We start from the raw sequence: 23,643 nt of genomic DNA, 5'->3' as shown, positions 1-23,643 counted from the left end.
GATTTTATAAAAAAAATCAAAATAGTAGGGTTCCAAAAGATTCTCATAAAGAGACATGTTTTAAATAACGACATGTTCCGAAATTTTTTTCGGTTGAATATTCATCAATTTAATTATGTGCTGACTATAATTGAAGATGAAATAAAGGGAAAGTCATGTGGACATCTAAAGCAGCCAGTAAGTCCGGCTGAGAAATTAAGAATAATGTTGAGGTAAGTACTTTCTTTTAATTTTTAATAAATATATTCATACTTATTAAATTTTTTTTCTAAAATTCTTTGGTCCAATTCAGAATTATACTACTATAATTATATTATCCGCGAATTCTATCTTTTTAAAGTTACATGTTCAATATCAGTATGTAATATACAAATTCTTATAGAAAACTCCTTTTTTAAAATTCAGAAATGCAAATATATATCTTCCAAACTCTGCTGTTAAAAATCATATTTAAAGTTTTTATGTTTATTTATTATAGTATATCTTTCGCTTGAAACGGAAAGTTTGTATAAATTCATGCGTGGTATGTGGTATTATAGTAATTTAAGACAATGATGAAAATAAAACTATTTTTTTTATATTAAGAGTTAACGATTTCTAACAACAATTTTAGAATATATATAAAATCCTACTTAGGTATACTAAAAGAATTAAACTTAACATGAATTTAAAGTATTTCCTGTTAAAGTTGTTAACGGCATGTCATAAGGACTTTCAGTTACATCGAGCCAAGACGAATATGATAATACAGGAGAATTTTGTCTAAAATCACTCTGATAATTATACTGCATTTTTTCAAAGATCGCAAATTTAACTCTTCAATTTCTAAATGGTCAATAACATTAGATAGATTAGATAGATTAGATCCTCAATATCTACCTTATTTTGAAATGCTGTTGACAACAATTCTTGCCATTCTTTTGAATTTTTACCCATCATGTCGAAAATCTTATCTGCGACTTTTTTCTTTTTTTCTGGCGCTTGGTTTCTCGTCGCGCTTTTTCTTTGGAGATTCCTCCCCCATGGGCTGCGATGTCTTCCCATTTGAATCATCATCAGGCTCCTCTGTAACTCTTTCTTCTAATTGCGAGTTTGCGTCCTTTTTATTGTCGCTATCGCCGAAATATGCTGATAAAACAATATTTGTTACACTCTTGGAAATAAATATGAAATGGTTCAAAACTTCTAGCCAAATGTGCAAATAACTGCTTTTGCGTTTAAACATTAAATTATCAATATGTAATAATCTCTAAAAAATAAACTTTCATCTTAAAGAAAAATGTTTCTTTAACTAATTAGTTTAAATTTCAATCAATTATTAGAATTTTGCACAAATTTTTAATCAAATGAAATTTAAAAAAAAAATTAATTTTTGCAAAATAGTTCAGTCTTCACCCTAAATATTATTTTCGATCAAAATTTGGAATTCAAAGTTATATTGTTTAAACTCGCATAATCTTCTATCGTGTTTTGCAATCATCAGCTGAAAAAATAAAATTTTTTAAAGAATATTTTTTGGCATTTCTTTATTCTTATGTAATTTAATTTAAATTTTTCATTGCAGGTTCTTATCAACTGGGAAATCCTATGCATCGTTGTCATTTGCTTTCTGCAAATTACTTTTCTACATAAGCCGAATTATCGTAGCTGAAGAGTTCGAAGAAAAATTGAATTTTCCGAACTGCATTGCTGCCGTACACGGAAAGCACGTGAGAATATTCTGCCCAGGAATAAGTGGTTCACTCTTTTTTAATTATAAACGCTTTTCTCGACAGTTTTTTTAGCATTTGTGGATGCTAACTACTAACTTCTTATGTTTGATACTGGCTTATTTGGTAAGGAAGGAGACAATGGGATCATTGAAAAATCTACAATTGGAAACTTACTGAAACACGAAAAATTCTATCCTCCGCGACAAGTGACAGACAATTTATTATTACCTTTCGTGATTGTAGGGGATGCATCTTTTAAATTGTCCACGCACATGCTAGAACCGTACATATGAAATGATACTATTGCGTACATAAAAAAGTGTACACACCTATAGCTGTTAATCCAAATGTTACAAATAATTTCATAATGACTGCTTGCTGCCTCCATAACATGCTAAGAGATGCGTTTTTAGAAGAAACAAATGCATGTTTTTATCAGTTATCAAATTCCGATAAATTACCGACCGACAATTTAATAGGTTTAAGGGCTGGTGGTGGATTTGCAAATGTTGGTGGTTTTGGTGTACAAGAAGCTTTTATTGATTACTTCAGTAGTGACCGTGGCTCAGTGCCATGGCGATTAAATAGTGTAAATAGAACTGACAATGTTTAATGAAGTAATTACGTTGTGGGGACGTTTGGTTTATATTCAATCATAAATGAGCGTATGTAATTATTTACATATGTAATTATGCAATATGTAGTAATATATGTACGTGTGTGCATGACCAATTTTAACAATGATTCAAAATCTGTTTTAATTGAAATATTAACTATTACATTTTTCGTTTAAAATTCACCTTTTTTGGCTTAAAAATGCATCTCTTGTGGTAGAAGTTTCCTATTGTTTTATTAAAATTATAACTATTTCGTTTAAAATTAAAATTCTTACTTATGGTTTAAAAAGTGAACTGTTTCATAGAAAATTGGACTCTTTTGTCAAATATTTAATCTTCATTTGTTAAAAATACAACTGGTTGAAAAATATTCTTATATTGTCGATAATATAACTATTAGGTTGAAAAATCATATTTTTTATCGATTCAGAATCAATTTAGTAATCGAATTTTCAACCAAAAAACGCGAATTGACCAAATAAAAAATTTAATTGCTAATATTTTAACCAAAAAGAAAACAATGTTCAACCAAATACTTAAATCCTCAACTTAAACATCATAATTTACAATCAAACAGTTGTATTTGCCAATACAAAAAGTTTACTTTTTACCTAAAAGAATGAATTTTCAACAATATACATAAATTGTCAATTAACTTAACATTTGAATAAAATAAACATTCGAATCTTTAATTAAAACAAATTATTTTTCAACTAAACAGTTGTATTTTTAACCAAAAGATTACATCTGTACTAAAAATCACAAATTTTCGACGAAATAGTTCAAGTTTAATCAATACCATTAATTTTCCACAAGATACATGAGTTTCCGACTAAATAATTGAATTTTTAATAAAAAAAAAGATTTATTTTCAACCAAAAATAGAACTGTTGACTTTTCCCTCAAAAAAATTATCTTTCAAAAAAAAAAAATGGTCCCCCGTTTGAAAATTTCAAAAATCGTTTTAAATGCATGTAAATCCAAATATTCCCAAAATGTAATTATTTTATAAAGTAATTTATGTACGTAATTATTTTGTAAATTATAAAGACAAATAAATAATAAATTTTACTCATCAGGTTGATTTATTTCTTTCGCAATTTCTCCCTACAACTTGTCTCTGATATTCATATCCTTTTAAAATTGATTTCTTGCATCGAACATGAAGGGTTGCTGCCGCACGAATTCCACCAACTTTGAATCATCCATGAATTTGCACACAAAATAAAAATTTTCACAAAACTCTTGCGCAACAAACCAGACAACCCTCACGGCGCATGATGGTCCTGCCGTACGGCCAGATTAGGATCATCCACAAAATACGAAGTCGACTTTACGCAATTTTTGGATATTCGCTAAATTCACAAAAAAAGTTAGTCGGCATATATTATGCAGACTGGGGGGAGGGGGAGGGGACAAAACTTATGAGCCCTAAAAAATGGGGGCATAGTCCGAAATAAAATTTAGAACCTTAGTTTGGCATTAACAAACATGCTGCCGATAAATGGCCGGAACTTACCCTTCCTAAGATCTCTACTTATATAGTTCAAAATCTGAATACAGTGATATAGACCAAAATAAAAAAATTTTGTATGGTATCAGTAAACACTGAAAATCTTCAAAACATAAATATTTTGCAGAGAAAATATCGGAAGAACGGGAAGAAAATAACAACATAAGCTGCAAAATATCAAAATTGCGGAAATGTTTTTAGCTGATTTTGATACAATATGCGCTATCCTCTTCCGCAATTGTATTAACATTGTGATATTTAATTTATCTAGTCTCCCTTCAATCGAGATTAAACTATTTTATAAAAATAAAAACCAAAACTGACATTCGCTCTACATGTAATATACGTAAGACCAAGCGCCCGTCTCGTGAATATTATCCTTCGACTTAGTTCAGACTATTTGCTGTATCGACATAGCTACCCGAAATGGGCGACAGATGCGCCACTAAACCGATGGTTGTACTTCCTATGGAAGTGTTTACTCTGTATTAATAATTAAACCCGTATTTCCCTCTCCTGAAAGATTTTAGTGTATTCAATAAAGCACTGAACGTTAAAACTGTGCCTGGTTGAAGTCCTGGAAGTAACGATTTGGGTTTTCTGACTCGTCCATCAGTTCGTCCTAAAAGAGCGCGTTGTTCAAGTTATGAGGTAAATTGAAAGTTGAGAGTCAGGGACAGAATATTCAAATAGATACGAAAAAGTTATGGTGAGGTGAAGGCGGCTGAAAGAGATACACTAACAAGTAGATGACTTATCTGGAATTTTTCAGATTGGAGCTTAAATAGATTCCTTAAACTCCTCTGAGCTACTATACGAATATTCCACCTTCATATAAGAGGGGTATTCGTGAACACTAGACTATAACTTTTAACCATGACAGAGTTGCGCGTCGGTAATACCGTCTAAAATTCGAGTAGTGTTTCTGTTGGTTGTTTGATAACAAATGTCAACCCCTCTCATGAGTTTTCTTCAGATACAATTATAATTCTTTCCTTTCAACAAGAGGTCGGCTTTAAACGCTCTAATTTTCAAATAAAAAAGATAATTGCTTTTTTTCTTATTATGCAAAACAATGTGATCCATATAATTTCTTTAAACACAATGTGTATTTGATTTTTCTGTAATTCTTCATTAAATAATTATGAAAAATCATATTCTTTAACAGGTTCGCAGAGATTCACATGTTGATTCTGATTATTCCATGAAAAGATCGCAGTCTGTCTTGCAACAGCTGTCTGGTAAACCGAGTTCAGATTTGCTCGGTTTAAATTTGACCAACCTGTCCAGTATAACATCGAGCGCCTCAACTCCAGTAGCCAGTCATCCATATGCTCCTCTGCAAAGTCCACCAATGTTGTCATCGCCTTTAGTACTACATCTAGATTCACAATCAATTCCGCAAAAATTTCAAGGTTAGTTTACCGTAACTCTTTTTATGAGTAACGCATTTCATGCGGGAAGCATGATGTAGTGATGATAATTTGAACCGAAAAGGTTGATAAAAATCTACTTCCATATTTCCCACATGTTGTAATTACCGCTAATCCTGGTGGTTATGGATAACGGCTATTAAACTGAAGATTTTTTTATTAATGGCATTTTACTGTATAGCATAAGAACATTGTTTATAAAATGTTCAGAAAGTATTTTTTTCTTAAACAAGAGGAAATCATAAAGTTATAATGCCTGGATGTTGATCCATATTGATTGCGGTTGACGATATTTCGAAAACAGGTTAGTTTGTTGTTGATACTTACACTGTAAAGACAGTTTAGCTAATATTTACATTGGCTTAGGTGGACATACGCACAATAGGACAAAAAGTGTGGAAAGCTAGACACTGCTAGATACTAACCTGTGACTGTGTGTGGGGTGTTCCAATTATTAGACAGAAATAAAAAAACAAGCCTCCAAAATAAAAAAAAAATTACTGCGTAGAACTAGTTACTAACTAGTTATTCCCTGTGTCATTTTATGTTATGTTAGCAGCTGTGTTACGAAATCGTGCGCTCGTGGCTATAAACGCTTGGTAGTGCTTGACTAGTAACTAAGCTGAATTAACATAATCAAAATCTTCGAATTATTCAGTAAAGAAAAACAAAAAAAATTCACAAAAAAGAATAGGGTCGAATCTAAACTGTATATTTATTTTGTTTCGCCATATAATGCATTTTTCTATTCAATTAGTTTCTGACTGAAAATTCTTGACAGTAAGAAGAACTAAAAACATATTAGCCTTTGATTTTGCTAAAAAAAAAAACGAAAACTATAAACTAAAAAATGGTCCAGTAATACATTTTTTCATTAAATGTGTAAATTTCCATTATTTTGTATTTGATTAATAAATGATTAAAATCACTTAACAATGAGTGTTCAACTTATTCAAATTTATAGGTATTTACTTTGCTGTCACGATGCCAAATTTAATCCACTCTAACTTAGTTTTAAATTTGCTAATTGGATGAAAATTGTGGTTATCCCACAGAAGAGGTTCCATGTAGAATGGCAAATTTTCACCAGGCGACTTTAAGACAGTAGGAAAATTTTAGCGAACTAATTGCGAAAAAGGCTTACATCGAGTTGGCTACATTATTTAATGTACTGCAATTGCTGTCAAAATTTCATAAAAATTTCTTAATATTTAGAAGTGCCCAGTAGGCTCGTTCGTTTTTTTTTTTTTTTACTTTTTTCTGATTGAATGTTAATAGCACGTGAAAATTTTTTTTGAGTTAAATTCGCAATGTTTTGGATAAAGTAGAGTATGCCAAACCTAAAATGTTCTGAGCAGAGATCGTAGAATCATTTTGGTCAAGTGCTTTCTCAGTCGGCAGTGTTCAGTAAGCATCCCTACTACATCATTAATCTGCCTTCTTTCCTTGTTCAAGAGTTCATTAGTCTTCATAGTACATGTACTGGGTATGAAATTCTTATAAAGCTGTATTATAAAAGTGAAAATAGCAAACTATTCTTTACACTAAGTTTGTAATACGTCCCACTCAAGCTTCGCTGCCATTTTGAAAAATGGCGCCCAAATCCGCGTTTTTACAAATATCACCAGTCTGGTGCTTCATAGAAGAAAAAAATCGCAATAAAAATTATAGTGGATACAATTTTCTACACATTTTGATTAAAACATTTTTTTTTAAATAAATAGTTTCAGAGTTAAGTGCAATGTTGAGTGTAGTGTACATAAAGACTGCATAAATGCCCTTTTATCACCTGAGGTTCAAGATATTATCGATTAATTAAAAATTGTTAGCATTATAATTATTACCATAGTATTGAACTATTATTATTTTGGTTGTTTTGATAATAATAGTAGTTATAATGATTATTATAGATAATTATACTCATTTCCACATCACTTATAATGTAAAGTAAAAGGAGTTTTTTTCTTGTGGTTTCCCTATTAGGCCAAATCCTTATAGTTTAATCGATAGATGGATTAATAAATGAATTGATTTTTGGTGAAGGGGCTTATTTTTAGTAACTTTTATTCGTTTCGAAAGTCTCGATGGACCCATTTGTGCTTCTATCGTGAAATCTTTCTCCGGTGGTTCATCTTCTTCGCCTGAATCCTGTTATTCCTCAGTTTGTGACAGCTTGCGGATGGTAGCTTCGAGTTCTACCTTTCCTCCCTGTTTCGCGAAATCACTGGAAATCTCGACAATGTTTGCTCAGTCCCTTTCCTTGAATTTCATGAAAATAACGGAACATTATAGCCCTGCCTTCCTGCAACCACATGCTAAGTCAAGCTAGTCGTGCTTTCCTTCCATCTCCATTTTTCCGAATCCTTCTGAATACCGCATCCAGTTTTATTCTGATGGTAAGTTCGGAATTAATTCTGTCCTGCTGCTGCGGGAGTAGGTGGAAAATAAGCAAGATTGGATTTGCTTTTGGCTTTGATCGAGTCATAACGACACAAAATTTTGCTACTGAGGATATTTTTTATCCAAATTTTTATAACTAAGAAGAGTTAGTAGGTTACGACCATCATAATAAATACATCACAAGATAATACGGTGTCGTAACCTTAGAGTCGCAAACCAACACTTAGCTGGGGTTAAAGATTCGATTATAATTTCAGGCGAGATCGCATGTAATGAAAGTGTACGAGGCGTAAATGTCGGAAATTCCGAACAACAAATCTTTAGAAATGAACAACTGATCGAAAATACTAACAAAGATGTGAAAGATGTGGAAGAAATCGTAGCACAGTTGATGACTGAGAATCCTAGCATATCCTAGCATGTGTTTCTAATGTTCGAGAATATAATGGTAAGGGCAAGATGCGTACTGCGGAGATTTGGCTGAATTACCTAGAAGACATGGCGAAATTGTTTGAATGGGATGACGCAACCAATTTGAAAGCAGCCGGAACCTGATTAAGGAAGGCAGTTCGTGAATTGTGGTCACCAGAAAAAAATCTCATCAATTCGTGGAGCGATTTTCGACGTAGATTCGAGTCAAATTATCATAGATAATTTAACGTGGTGTTCGTTTTTGCTGCCATGCAAATCTGTGGCTGCGCAGGGATTCGTGAAAAGTTTCTAGGACATTTAAAAACCGTGGGGACATTCGAAAAACAACGGAATGGTTGAACGAGTCAATCGTATCCTCATACCGATTACACAGGCCGACAAATTTTAAAGCCAGAGACAGACCTAACATTTCCGAATGGTTTTGATGCGCTGAATCCGAATCCGAGCTCAAAATTGCTCCTGTACGTCAGATTTTCAAGATATCCTAACCTAAACATGTAAAAAACGCGTTATTTAGCTGCTTTGAGGTTATGTAACCGAACAAGAAAAATGTCAACCACAAAAGCTAATATGGAATTTGAAAGAACTAATCTTCCCCTTTCAAACCTACTTGGATTTATTAGAATATCTTTATTTTTCACCAAAATATTGTAGTTTAAAAATTTTTGTTTTAGCGTTTTAACACATTAACGCTGAGGTGTTCAAATTTATACGACGCATTCTCTATTGCTGACGGTACGATATTTTTTCTTCAAAATGTTATCTCAGGGGTTTTCGAGGGTGCCCTTTCTATTGCCGGTGTCAGTTTTTTGTTATAACCCCTAAAAGATCCAATATGGCGGCCACAATTTAGGGCTTTAAAAAAGAACAAAGGATCCCGCACAAAATACCAACAAAAAAGCGTGCAATCCTTTGGAACCAAACTTCGCATATTGATAAAACCTCAATTTGTCATGCTTGTAGATTAAATTTGTCAAATTGAGAAGATGAAAGTACCAAGACGCAGACTGTTATTCAACCACCTTTTTGGCGTGAGCCCAGCGATCATGATACTGATGGTTACTTTTGCTTATGCAAAACAGGAAGTTTTTCTAAAAAGTATTTGGAGAAGATCGTTTACCCTGATTTAAAAAGTGTTACACCAGCCAATATTGGTATTAGAAATCACTCTGAAAACAAAAGTGACCTATCAACTCACGAATCAATGGATACTGACGATTCTAATGCAACTGAAGATTCTTCTTGGGAAGAATCAGATGATGAAAGTCCTAAATTTTTTTACGAAGACGGATTAGACGATTTTATACGTGACCTTCATCTTCCAAAAGATAAAGCTGAGCTTTGCGTTTCAAGACTCAAAGAGAGGAAACTATTGTTACCTGGCTCTAGAGTAACTGTTTACAGAAATAGAGAAGAAAAGTTTATCAAGTACTTTTCAGTGGACAGTGGGATTGTGTATTGTAATGATATCGAAGGACTCATTAATTTATATAAAATAAACTTATATACGCCGGAGGATTTGGCGTCTTTTCATAGATTCGTCTATAGAAAGTCTGAAAGCAGTACTATTACATAATGTAAATAAGTACGCTGCAATTCCAGTAGGTCACTCAACTACACTGAAAGAATCTTATGATATTTTCCAATTACTCCTGATAACAATAAAATACAATGTCAATAATTGGCTTATTTGTGATGACTTCAAAATGAAAAATCTTGTAATAGGTTTACAATCAGGAAACATTAAATACCCTTGTTTTCTTTGCCTTTGGGACAGTCGTGCAAGGGATGAACATTGGATAACGGAGAAATGGTCAGACAGATTAGAGTGGACAGTTGATCAGTATAATGTTGTTTATGAAAGTCTTGTTGAGAGAAAGAAAGTATTATTGCCACCACTCCATATAAAACTAGGGTTAATGAAATAATTTCTGAAAGCCCTAAACAACGAAGGAGAATGTTTCAATTATATCAGATCTACATTTCCGCATTTAAATGATGCCAAAGTTAAGGAAGGTATTTTTGTTGGGCCTGATATAAGAAAACACATCAAAGATGATGACTTTATCAAAACCATGACATCTATTGAAAAGGATGCATGGTTGAGTTTCAAAGATGCTGTACAGAAATTTTTAGGGAACAATCGAGATTCAAAGTTTAGAACTATTTTATCTAGTATGTTAAAGAATTTTAAAAGATTAGGTTGTTTGATGAGTATTAAATTACATTTTCTCAAATCTCATTTGGATTATTTCCCAAAAAATGTTGGAGCATTCAGTGAAGAAATGGGCGAACGCTTTCATCAAGACTTTCACCAAAAAGAGAAACATTATCAAGGTCGATGCAATGTAAGAATGATGGCCGACTATTGCTGGTATTTGCAAAGAAATGATAATGACCCTACTAGTCATAAACGAAAGTCTCTTCAACGATCGTTTGACATGAAGCGCGAACGTTTCCATAAGAAAACAAGCAATTAATTTCACCTTCATTGGACATACAATCGTAAGTCTTGCCTTAACTGGCTGGGCAATTGTAAGTCTTGCCTTGACTGGCTGTACGATTCAAAGTCTTGTCTTGATTGACTGGGCGATTCAAAGTCTTGCCTTGACTGGCTTGGCGATACAAAGTCTTGCCTTTATTGACTGGGCAATTCAAAGTCTTCCTTCATTGGCTGGGCAATCTAAAGTCTTTTCTTGATTGTCTAGGCAATGTAAAGTCTTGCCTTAATTGGCTGGAAAATATTAGGTACTTCCGTGCGTAGCTGGGCAATCCCAAGTCTTGTCTTACCTGAATGGGCAATCGTAAGTCTTGCCTTCACTGGTTGGACGATTCAAAGTCTTGCCTTAACTGACTGGGCGATTCAAAGTCTTGCCTTGACTGACTGGGCGATACAAAGTCTTGCCTTTATTGGATAGATAAAGATATCCTAATGAATCCAAGTAGGTTTGAAAGGGAAAGATTAGTACTTTCAAATTCCAATTTGAATTGGAATTTTGAGTTCGGATTTGGATTCAGCCCATCAAAATCCTTCGGAAATGTTTGATCTGCTTTCTGGCTGTTGACTTTTGTCAAATGTTGTCGGCCTGTGTTATCCGGGCGACAATAAATTATGGCGAGGGAAACTGCTGAGGCGAGAAGCTATCAGAAGTTGAACGTCGCTTGAACCTGTTGAGAAATAAGATAACCGGTAGAATTGTTTTCGAGATGCGGCACGTTTTTCAACCCCAATTTGATAAGGAACAATTGTGCAACTTAGGAGCAGAAGCAAAGAAAGAAACAACTAAATCAGCCAATGAAATGCAAAGAGAAACACGTACACAAATCGAATCAGCGCAAGAGTAAATGAAAGCTTGAGTTGATCAAAAGCAATTCAAACGAAGGACTTCAAAGTTGGTGATGTCGTGTTCATGGAGAAAACTCTAGATGGTAGCGGTACTCCTAAGAAGCTGCAAGAAAGGTTTCGTGATCCTCTGCTTGTAACTAGATCTGTTGGTAACGACACGTTCAAAGAGTACCCAATCAACCTGTTAAAAGTTAGATTAAGCGTGTGGGTTAGATTCCGAAATACATATGTATTCGGATGAATGCGGAGATTCAAGTACCAGTATGGCCGAACTGTTATCGAATGACTTTGATACGAGAAAAAAAAGATTAATCTGACAACAGTAGTGGGACTTCCATTTCGAGCATGAAAGTATTTGGTAGTGGTGATTGTGTGTTGCTGAATTCGGTAAATTGCTGTGAGATTTGAGGTGAGTTAATGGGCAAAGTATGAAGGAACTGTGTTTGAGTGAGAGTTAGTGTGATGAAAATAATAGAATTGAAAAACTGAGAGATATTTTGAGTGTTTAAGTCAGCTTGTGGATTGCCCGGGTAGTTGGTTTGTTTGGCGTGTGAAGCAGGGTAGGGAAACCGGTGCAGATAACTAGCAGCGATAGGGCAGGTTAGGTAGAGAGAAGCACGGAAGAAGATCAGATAGCAGGGTGGGGTAGTACATTTGCGAAAGAGTTTACGCAAGTTACATCAATTTGATGGCTGGTGGGAAGTCAGACGAGGAACAGTAGAAAGGAAGAGATTAAGGGCATAGAGTTTTGGATCAGTTGAGAAATTTGTTAATGGGAAAAGGGATAGGGCGGAGAGGGGAAGTAGTGAGGAGAAAATAGCAACAGGATCCACCCTCGAAAATCCTAAAATGTATAGAACGCTACCGGGAAAGGAAAAGATTGGAACGGGGGAGAAAGAAAAGGGAGAAGACGAAGAAAAAGTTGACTGTAGAAGGAAAATAGAACATGAAAATTTGCAGTTGTGTGACGTGCGAAAAATAATGGCAGAAGTTATGGGGATATATAAGGAAAAGCAGGAAAAACGGGGAGAGGAAATAAAGAAATAAGGCGGGAAATGGCCGAGCTCAAGAGAGAAATTAGGAAATGGGAAGAAGTAATAGGGAGAAGGAAAGGCTGAGAAAAAAGGAACAAGGAATATAAAGGAAAGAGAGAAAGAAAAAGAAACATAGTGATAAAGGGTACACGATTAGAAGGGAAGGAGCTGAAGGAAGGGGTGGACGAAGCACTAAAAAGGATTGAAGAAAGGAAGATGCAATATAAATTAAGGAAAATAGCGCTAGAGGAAAGAAAAAAGGGGAAAGTGAAGATGGGTTAAGTATGGGAGAATGCAGATAGGCGGCGTATGGTGGGATTGGGATGAAGAAAGAGAAGAAAAGGAATGGGGATAATGTAAAACATATATATTCTGAACTACCTAGTAAATAAGAGGATTAAAAGCGAAAAAGGGGCAATGATAGCAATGTTCGTGGACTTAAAGGCGGCGTTTGACTCATTAGACCAAGACGAAATAGAAAAAGTTATGATGAAAAAAGAGTTTAGAAGAAATGAGGAGAAAAGCTTGGGGAGGAGTTAGGATAGGAAAAGATATATACACTGGCATACGCAGAGGACATAGTGTTGATGGCAGAGGACGATGAAGGGATGGCTGGTTTAATCAAAGGATGAGAGAAATATTTAGATGGAAAAAAGTTGAATTTTAATGTAGAAAAGACGAAGATAATGAGGTTTAGAAAAGGAGGTGGAAGGAAGAAAGAGTGGACGGGCAGATGAAAGGGAATAAAGTTAAAAGAAGTAAAAGAGTTTAAATATTTGGGATATATCTTGCAAACTAATGAAGATTATAGAGCTCATATAAGAAAAGGATAAAGAAAGCAGCAAGGGTAATGAAACAGATATGGAGATTAGGAAAAAGAAGGTTAAAAAAAATTGGACAAGGAGAATCTGGTTATTCGATACGCTGGTATGGCAGAGCTATGACAGCAGAGCTATGGGGGTGGAAAGAAAGGAAAGATATTGAGAGTGTACAAGAAAGGTATATAGAATGAACACTAGGGGTAGCCTGGAGGACGCCAGGGTATATGGTGAGGGAGAAAGCGCAAAGGGATAAGTTAAGTATTAGAGCGGGAAAGAGGGCATGGAAATTTGAGACGAAGCTTAGGGAGGGAAAGGTAGGGGAGTTGGCGAGAAAGAGTTTGATGGAGGTAGAAGAGAGGAGAGGACGGGCGATCGAATTGACGAGATGGGAAGAAGAAAGGAGGGAGTTCTTTAATCAGAGAGAAATAGAAGACGGGACTGGAGTAAACTATGAGGAAAAAAAAAAGGGAGAGGGAAAGACAATTAATAGAAAGATGGGGGGCGATTGAGGAATAAAATACAATAAATAGTATAAGATAATAAAAAAGGAAGGGGTGCCAAAGTATTTAGAAAAGGGATGGGGAGAGAGAAGGTGGATCAGAATAGCAAGATTTAAACTTGGAAATGGGGTAAGGGAGAGGATGTACTGGGAAAAAGAAGAGAACAGAATGTGTATAATATGTGAATGGAAGGAGGAAACATAGGAGCATGTATGGGAAGGATGTAGGAGAGGAATGGAAGATAAAGGAAGCTGGCAAGAGAATGTGGTTAGGATTCTAGGGGAGTATGGATTAGGAGGGGAATGGATAAAGGAGTTGGAGGGTGCTAGAGGAGAGAATGAAAGAATGCATGTTAAAATAACGGGAAATTGTAGGCATAAAAAAGTGAAAGAAAAAAGGAAACGGAAGTCGCTTAGATTAGAAGCTTACAGATTGTAAGTACTGCTTATGTAATAGTATATGCAGACTAAGTTACGTTTGCGTTCTCATGCTCTCTCTCGCTTGCACTTTTGTTTTCATTTCCTCCATCACTCGTTTGCTAATAAGCCCTAAATTGCGCTATCACAGGAAATAGAGATAAAGAACTAAATATAAGACTGTATGTAAATAGTTGTTAATTATTGTATATGGTAAGGATAAGATTTAAAAAAATATATGTAAGGGATTGTAAGAAATGGAGGTCATGTAAACCCTTAGGGGACACATTATGAATAAAGAAGAAGACAAGAGTAGTGGCGAGAAGAGGAGCTGTCTCGCGGCGGACTTTGTTCCATGTTATCTCTACCGAAGAACACTTTCCCTGTTCCTATTGTTTCGTCAAAGTGCGACTTCCCTTTTCGCTTCCTTAAATCATCTTGCTTGCATAAGGCCTCAGCGATTTGTTGATTGATGCTGTTTCTACTCAAAAGTTAAAGTTACACGGTCCAAATGTGTTTCCAAATATAAATCCTTTAGTAGATAAGTTCAACTTTTTAAAAGTTTACAGCGTCCGCAATGAACAGATTTCGTACCTTCGGACCTTCAATAATTTAAAAGGTTTGGGTCCGCATCCGGAACCTTAAGAACTTAAATGGTACGGTTCCGGATCCGTACGCTTCATATTATTAAGGGCGCAGGTCCGGGTCCGAACCTTTTATATTCTAAATTCCTTTGAGTTCTTAAGGGTCCGGGTTCTGACCCGTACATTTAAGAAATTAAAGGTTATGTGTCCCGACCCGGACCTTTAAGAACTGAAATGGTGGGGGTCCGGATTTTTGACCTTAGGAATTTGAAAGGTCCGGGTTCGGAGGCGTACCCTTAAGAAATTAAGGGGTACGGGTCCGGACCCGGACCTTTAAGGAACCTGTTAATCCTGGGTTCAACTTTAAAGGTTTCTAGAATTACATTGGTAAAATGCAGATTCACATGGAAGTTAGTGGGAGGGATTTTTTTGAGGGCACAGGACACACATTTGAGGGCAAACTTCAAAAGTTTAGAAATTTGAATAAAATTTTAGAATTTTAAAAATTATTTGGTAGATTTTCATTAAAATCAATACGACAAGGGTTTTCGAATTACAGAACGCAAATTTAGAGTTAAAAAGGAAACCGCTCAGACTGATCTTCAGCGCAATAAACCCATCAACTTACAACCTAGCACACTTCCTCGCTAAAAAAAAGTACATCCTTTTACAGGAAACTCCATCACTCACGTCCAAAACTCATTTGACTTTATCAAAAAGATACAACAGATTCACATTCAACCCCAGGGCATCGTAGTGAGTTTCGTCATAGTATATCTCTTCACGAAAGTACCAATCTCTGACACAATTGATATTATAAAATCTTTTACAAACTTTCCTTCCGAGCTCGTACCTTTTATCGAACACTGCCTCAATAATACTTACTTCTCGTTCAATAACCAATTCTACAAACAAACCTCAGGGGCAGCAATGGGATCCCCAATCTCACTTGCCAATCTCTTTATGGAACATTTAGAAACTAAAATATTCAACCAAGCCAAGCTTAAACCGGAGTGTTGGTTTCGTTACGTTGATGACACTTTTGTCATCTGGCGACATGGACGAGAAGAACTAAATATATTTTTTCGATTTCATCAATCTACATCCTAATACTAGTTCCCGATGGAAATAGAACAAAACGGAAAATTGCATTTCTTGGACTATTATCTTACAAATGATCTGATAACACATTAGGACATGAATTTTACAGAAAATCCACACACACACAAACAGATACCTAAATGCCTACTTCCACCATCACCCATCTCAAAAACAATCTGTCATCAACTCCCTTGTACACAGAGCTGTCTCCATAACAGATAGAGATAACTTACAAAAGGAGTTACAAAACGTTAAACAAATCCTAATACAGAACGATTACACAAACAAACAAAGTGATAAAGCAATAAGAAAATACACTCAAAAAAAAACAATACAAGACAACCTACGAAAGAAAGAGAGAAAAACGACCACCACCCTACCCTACATCCAAGGTGTCACAGAAAATATTGGAAGAATTCTCCACAAACGCAACGTCCAAATCATATTTAAACCACCTGCGAAAATAGGACAACTATTAAATAGCCCTAAAAATGGCACCCCTAAGTGATCCAGGAGTATATTTTTATATACTTGTTTTATATACCTTGTTCTTGTGGCAAAGTTTATATTGGAGAAACCGGGAGAGCGGTGAGCCAACGTATAAAGGAACATGAGAGTAAAGTCAGGCTAAAATATTTCACGCAATCAACACTAGTTGAACATCATATCGAAACAGGAGATAACATTTTATTTGTCAGAACAACAGTCATTGCAAAACCACACAACATCTTTCCAAGAAAACATAGAGAAGCAATCGAAATGTTAAAACATCCTAATAACATCAATAGGGATAATGGATATGATACCAATCCGATTTGGCTTTTCGTCCTTCCGGGTTATTTAAATAAAAAGAATGGATTTGCCAATCAGGTTCAACCAGTCCCCACTTTGGGGCGCTTTGGCCAATCACAGGCACCGTAGAGAGTAAACATAAAATCAACATAACTTGATACCTCAGTTTCAGGTCAGCCCTGAAGAAGTGAACTGCAATGTTCACGAAACGTCGGCAAAATTCTTAGTTTTTTATACGACTGAAGCCCGAAATATCTATTTTCATCAAAATGAATCATCGTGAAACCATTAAATCTATTATTTAAGAAAAAAAAAGAAAAAATTTGACTAAAATTTGGAAATTTTTGAAAAATGTTATTAATTTGGTAGATTTTCATGAAAGTCAGTACGAGGGGGGTTTTCGAGTCACAGAATGTTCGCAGTACCGCGACTGGAGTGTAGGAGGAATGTTTTTGAGCCATAAAGCACAAATATCAAGTTAAAAATAAAAAATTTGACTTAAATTTGGAAAAGTTTAATTAATTTGGTACATTTTCATGAAAGTCAGTACAAGGGGGTTTTGCTCTTGGACTAATTAGAGAGATAAATCTTTTAAAATTCTTCGAAATACTTTCAAATTATACGAATAGATCGATAATTAGTTAGAACTTATCATGATTAACGTGAAATCTTGAAAAATAATTGTTATTTTAATTTAGATATCTGTTTAAATGTCCTGCATTCTAAAAATGCTAAAACGGAAAATTTTAAATGATCTCCTTTAAAATCCTTTCAAATCCATTACAATTTTATAAAAATACATGAAAGAGTTTAGTTTTATAAAATTATTAGAAAGGTTTGAGGAAGAGGCAGAGAAGGCTAGGACCGAAGAAGAGATATGGAAGATAGTAAATAGAGAAGACAAAGAGTAAACCAGGATTTTGAAATGGTAAAATGGAAAGAATATTTTTTGCATTTGCTAGGAGGAGTAGAGAGAAAAGTTATGAAGGGAGGGAAATATGGTATAGAAATAAGGAAGAGGACATAACAAGGGAAGAAATAGTCAAGGTGTTAGGAATAATGAAGGATGGAACGGAAACTGGTATAGATGAGATTCCAAATGAAGTATGAAAATATGGAGGGACCGAACTTGTGGAATGGGCATTAGGGTGGTCCAAAAATGCAGGCAAAATTTTTTTATATGCTAGAAGGAAACGATCCCCATTTTATTCCAAATCCGAAAAAATGTATGGGGGCCTATAGAAAATTGTCCAACGAAGAATTTCATCTATCAGACATTTGGGTTTGACACCCCTAACACACCCTTGCGAGTACCTGACAACTACCCTTAAAACCAAAAATGTCAATTCTTCATGAAATCGATCTTTTGAAGAATGTATTCTTGTTTTTTTGTACTAAAAAATATTAATATTGGCCTAGTGGAATATTTATTATCATTGGTTAATTCATTTTTAATTATTTAAACACATGAAATTTATTTAAATATTTTTTTTCGAAATATCGTTTTCCCACCCTAAAAAATATTTCTATTAGTTATTGGAATATTTATTAATATTCGTTCATTAATTGGTTATTATTTAAACAAATTATTCTAGTGGAATAGGTATTAATATTAGTTCATTAAGTGGTTATTATTTAAACAAATGGAATTTGTTGCAACAAATTTTATTTGTTTAAATAACAGGGTAGCCACATGACAGGGAAGTCAGGGAAATGAAGCAGCTGTCAGGGAAAATAGAAATTGATATGTTTTTAATATTTTGGAAGCACTTCCTAATATCAGTATAAATATTTTTTCACTGTACATTCTTTAAAAATATAGTTCGATTCTTAGTTTTTTATTTTTAGTTATTTCTTTATTTACAGTCTCCTTTATTTAATTAATCAGGTCAGAAAACTCAGCGGTTTTACAATGGGCTACGAATCGCTTTTGTAAAATCAAACCTTATTTTTAAAAATTACCACGTGTGATGAAAAAGAGTATTTAAATAATGACTAGGCTAGCATTTTTTTCTATGTTTTATTTGCCAACGTGATATAAGAATTTTTGTAAAATCAAACCTTATTTTAGAAAGCAACCCCCTGTGCTGCAAAAACGTATTTAAAAAAAGAAAACTATCTAAAAGGAAAATACTTATAAAATATTAACACGGTATTTTTAAAGCATAAATGGGGAGCAAAATTATGACTGATGCAGACTGATGTCAAAAATTGTATACATTAACTGTTGAAATTGTGCTCTTAATTTTCGTGCTCTTTCTTTATTTTCCAATGTCATATACATCGGTTTTGTTAAATTAACCCTTCTATATAAAAGAAACACCCTGTAATGAAAACACGTATTGAAAAAGTCGATATATACATAAATGGAACTTACTTATAAAATAGTAACATGGCACTTTTAAGCATAATTATTTTTCAACAAAATCTAAATGTCCAGAACGGTTGAAAATTTTTTGAGAGCAGACTTTTTCTAAAATAATTTTTTGAAATAGTTATTAAAACTATTTTTAAAGATAAGTTGAAATGGTTTTGAAATTCTAAAAAGCACTTTTGTGAATAGGGATGCTGGGGATCTACATGTATGTTGTAAAATACATTTTGGCTTTTATCTGTGTTTTATCTTTGATCTTTTATCTATGAGAACTATTTGTCAAATCACATTAGAAAAAAATGCATCCCGTTCTGTACAAAATTGTCATATAATACCAATAAAATTAAGATTAACTTCACGATAAGGGCAGTTTTTTAGGCTTAATAAAACTTGATCATTTGCAGCATTGAGTCGTTGAACATAACGTTGAACTCGTATGAGTTTCCCTAATGCAGTTGTCCAGAAAGGTACATAGTCTACCACTAATCAAATTCAGACGAATTTTGCGATAAGGGTAGTTTCATCGGGATACTAAAACTTGATTTCTTAAAACATTGAGTCGATAAAAAAGTCATATTTCTGATCTACCTGGATAATCTACCACTAAGCACGCCCCGAGCATTTAGCTCACATACTATCTAGTTGTCCAACTCATGCGGGAACGACCTACATCCAAAGGCATAATGCGACACGAAGAGTGCTTTATTATCATCCCTGTCACTCTTACGGTTATCGAATTTTCGGCACTAGCTATTATGTTGAAATAATCGTCCTTATTATCGGCGCTCTTGGAGGTGCTGGGATCGGGTACAGTTTTTCAGATTAGCACCCGCACCATTTTATAATAGTCTTCTGATGGAAAAGTGTATCGCTTTTTTAAACAATAGATTTATAATATAGTTTCTTTAATTAAGATCTTACACTTTTGTTAGACTTTGGGCTTAGGCTGTACATCTCTATTGATATTTTTCTAATAAAATGTCGACGTTTGTCTGGAACAGAATAAACAGAGCATCCTACCAAGCGCATAACGAGGCGATAAAAACCATAATATAGTGCCTAAAAATGTAAATGCTCCCGTATAAGTAATGCCTGTTTCGGTACGGTTGATCCGATTTTTCATTCTGCGTACTTTCCCGAGTTCCTCGGCTTTTTCGATTATCTCGAGGAGTCGTAAACCCTGATGTGTCAGATCTGCTTTCGTAGTAGGCAGAATCGTTTTCATCTAAAATCCCGACTACCGAACCTAAAAATTCAAAATGTGCACATTTGAATCGAGTTTCGCCATTAAACAGTTCGTTGAGTTGTCCTTTTCCTTGGTTTAGTGCCGTAATATGTGCTCTAGTTGCCTCGATATCGTCGATGGAAGTACATGCTGATCCTAGATGGTTGCAAAAGCCTGTTAACTGGTTCAAGCTGGAGAAGAGCACCTTTTGTTGTTGTATCCAAAATCGGAGGTCAGTGTAGGAAATCTTCTTCCACATCATGTTATAAGTTTTTACTTCGCTCATTCGTTCCCAAAATAGTCCTGGACTCTTATGTATTCCCGTAATACTGTACGAAGTTTCGTTTGTGAAAACTCTTTCGTTTAATTAGAATCCTCGCATTCTGTAAGATAATATATATTTAGTTTGTGTGTATGGCTTCTGTTACTAAATTCTTTTGTATTATAACGTTGTTTTTTCTTTAACTGCGATCATTTTAAAGGGGCCGATGTAATCATCGTCATTTTTACTACTCTTTTTTTGATTTTGTATAAGAACTCCTTTCTCTGTTCTCTTTTTCCGCCTATCGCCTTATATTTTCATTTCATTTACTTTATTCTCCCTCATCAGCCCTTTTAGACACCATTTTACCTCCCTTAACCTCCCCTAACCATACGAGAACCACTCGACCTGCTCGAAAGCCCAAAACTCCTGCCCACAACTTCCCCTAAATCCTTGTCAACCTAAGTCACTTTCTCTATTTCAGTAAACCCTGCCTTACCTCCGCGCTAAACATTATTTTTTTACTTTTTAGCTCATCCGGAACACCCTTGCTTACCTCCTGGGTTCCACCCTAACACTTCGCTCACACACAAACTCCGTAAAACACTCCTGTCAACGAACACTTTCTTACTACATTGCAAATCTTAAAGAGATTCAAAATTCCGTGATAAATAACAATAAACATTATAAATAATTTAAATTCAACAAGTTGACGGCTAATATTGAAATTGCAATAAAACCGATGCAGCTATAGTATAGAATGATGATTAAAAATTTTTCCTTGGTTTTCTTTTCATATTTCAAAACGCCTTTATTGTTTAAATGTTTTAGAAATGCATAAAGAATTAATATTTCTGCAATAAATATCATACAGACTCTAAATCTGAATGAGTAAGAGTTAACGAATCGTATAGTGTAAGTCATTATGATTTATTTTGGGAGTATTTCCAATAGTCATGGGTGAACAAAAGATTACTTGTTCTGAGTAGAGTTCTTATTAATTTACATTCGTAGAACTGCTTTATGAATACGCATATTTTAAATCAGACGTACGGACTTCTTAATTGCTGAAACTTACTTTTATTTGATTGAGTGTGTCACTTGTGAAAATAATGCGTACTACAAAAATTCGAACCATATTTATTTAATATTTAAAAAATCTTTATTTTGTAGACATATATATAGTTACGAATTCCAAAAGTTAATCAAATAAAGAAAAATTATATTTCATAATTCTCTAATCTTTTTTCACATTTTGCTTTCCGATCAATTTATTAATTTTCACCAACGACTCATTTCGGTTTATTGATAAACTATGGTCACCTAATTGAAAGAAAGTGTGTAAAAAAGTAAATCACCGATTCAATCTTAGGCATGGGTAAATCAAATCGAAAAACCGATTCGAAGGCAGTATTGGATTTCGATTTTTCGACATTCGATCGACGGAACGTTCGAATCGAATAAACCGATCCGATTATAGCACTTGTAATCGTATAGATTCGCAAATTCTGATTTTGTAACTTTCAATTCCCTTATTTAAAAATTGAAAACAAACATTTTTTTGTACTTCAAGCTCATAAATGTGAACTTCGTTATTACTCCTGCAGCCAATCCATTTAAGCTTGCTGTAGCAACTCTATCTACCTGGATTGTTGGCTAGAATATATAGGAATGAACCACCAAAATGCAGCCGAAAATAGGCCTAAGATGACGGACCATCTAAAGGGTGGAGCCTGGTCCAGCTGATACAAAAATCTACTTTTTTTGCTAAAAATCTTCCTATACACATGATCAATACATTTCCAAAGTTATAGCATCAAATAGCATCAAAGCTCTTCCTCCAAAACCATCTTACAGCACACACATGTTGCCCACAAAAATTTTTATTTCTTCTAAATTTGCAAAAGATGGGATGGAAGAGAGAGTTATTACAAATTTAATAACAAATATTATCGCTTCTTATAGTAATATGGGTTAAAACCTAGCGGCATATGTTCTAGCATGAAATTTGACCTTGAAATATAGTTAGGAAAGGTGCGCGCCGACAGGTTATGTCTTTTTCTTTCAACACTCCGGCTTACTCTTATTGGAAGTCAGCAAAATCAGTGCTTTTAATCTCCAGGAATAGCAGATTAGCTCTAAACAGCTGTAAGTAAGGAAAAAATTATACTTTTACAAGCTAAAACTTCATGCGTTTTTCTCAAAACCGTGCTTTTTAAGTTGGCTGGATTCGTAGGTCATCGAATTTTTATCCGATTGACTTCATTCAAAGTTTAAATTAAAGAAAATTAAGTTTATATGAGGATGAACCTCGGCTTATGAAAAATTAATAATAAAGAACAAAGTTATTGCAAAATTAAGGCCGATTTTTTTCGTCAATTTTCGTTCTATGACTGCCATTTTTGCAATTAAATTTTTTTTAGAAAACTGTGATTCATACGCATTCTACATAGGTAGAATAGAAATAGGTGGTTCCAGTCTGTATAGGAATCAATACGACAATCCAGCCAAAGCCTCGTGCACCCTAAGAACACGGAGCGAGTTATGATGCTTTTGTCAGCTGGTGACGAAAATTCGATAACGAACATGGTTCGTTTCTCGAAGTCAAGAAGAACCATGTCAAGATGAACCATAATATGTGAGCTAAATGCTCGGAGTGTGCATGGCACGCCCTGCAGCTATCATCGGGAATGTCTTGGCTCAAAATGTGGCGACGGTATGTTAAGGTGGAAATGACACCGTCTTTACATGCAAAGATGAAACTCTCCGTGCCAGACTTCAATCTCGGTGCTTCAAGGAAAGCAAAAGCTAGCTCACACGACATTAACTGATTCTCCACATTTCTGTGGAAGATTCCGTGCATCCTCTTATCGAGGAGCTGTTCGTGAAAGTTTTTCTCTTGTGCATTCTTAATCCGGGCTTTCAGGAATGAGTACTCGAGATAGATTAGATTTGATGCATTTTGCTCACCCCTAATAATGAAGTCAAGTCCGAGTGTTTCAGCAGCCGCCTCGGCTGCTTTGTACAGAAATGCTCCTTTGCCCACTTCTTCGTGATTCCTGACCATTTTAAGAAGAGGGT

General features: G+C 34.6%; 1 protein-coding gene across 3 annotated transcripts in view; it reads left to right on the top strand.

Moving 5' to 3' along the window:
* LOC117170749 (F-BAR domain only protein 2) overlaps nucleotides 1–23,643 on the top strand; it is a 201,048-nt gene that overhangs the window by 124,387 nt on the left and 53,018 nt on the right. For all 3 annotated transcript variants that reach the window (XM_033357783.1, XM_033357782.1, XM_033357781.1), the window contains one exon: nucleotides 5,011–5,257. In XM_033357783.1, the coding sequence (XP_033213674.1) occupies nucleotides 5,011–5,257 (247 nt within the window). The remainder of the gene's footprint in view (nucleotides 1–5,010; nucleotides 5,258–23,643) is intronic.

The sequence above is a fragment of the Belonocnema kinseyi genome, chromosome 4, assembly GCF_010883055.1.
Source record: "Belonocnema kinseyi isolate 2016_QV_RU_SX_M_011 chromosome 4, B_treatae_v1, whole genome shotgun sequence".
NCBI classification, from domain to species: Eukaryota; Metazoa; Arthropoda; class Insecta; order Hymenoptera; family Cynipidae; genus Belonocnema; species Belonocnema kinseyi.
The sequence above is the reverse complement of the archived record's forward strand: the minus strand, read 5'-3'. Positions and strand labels throughout refer to the sequence as shown.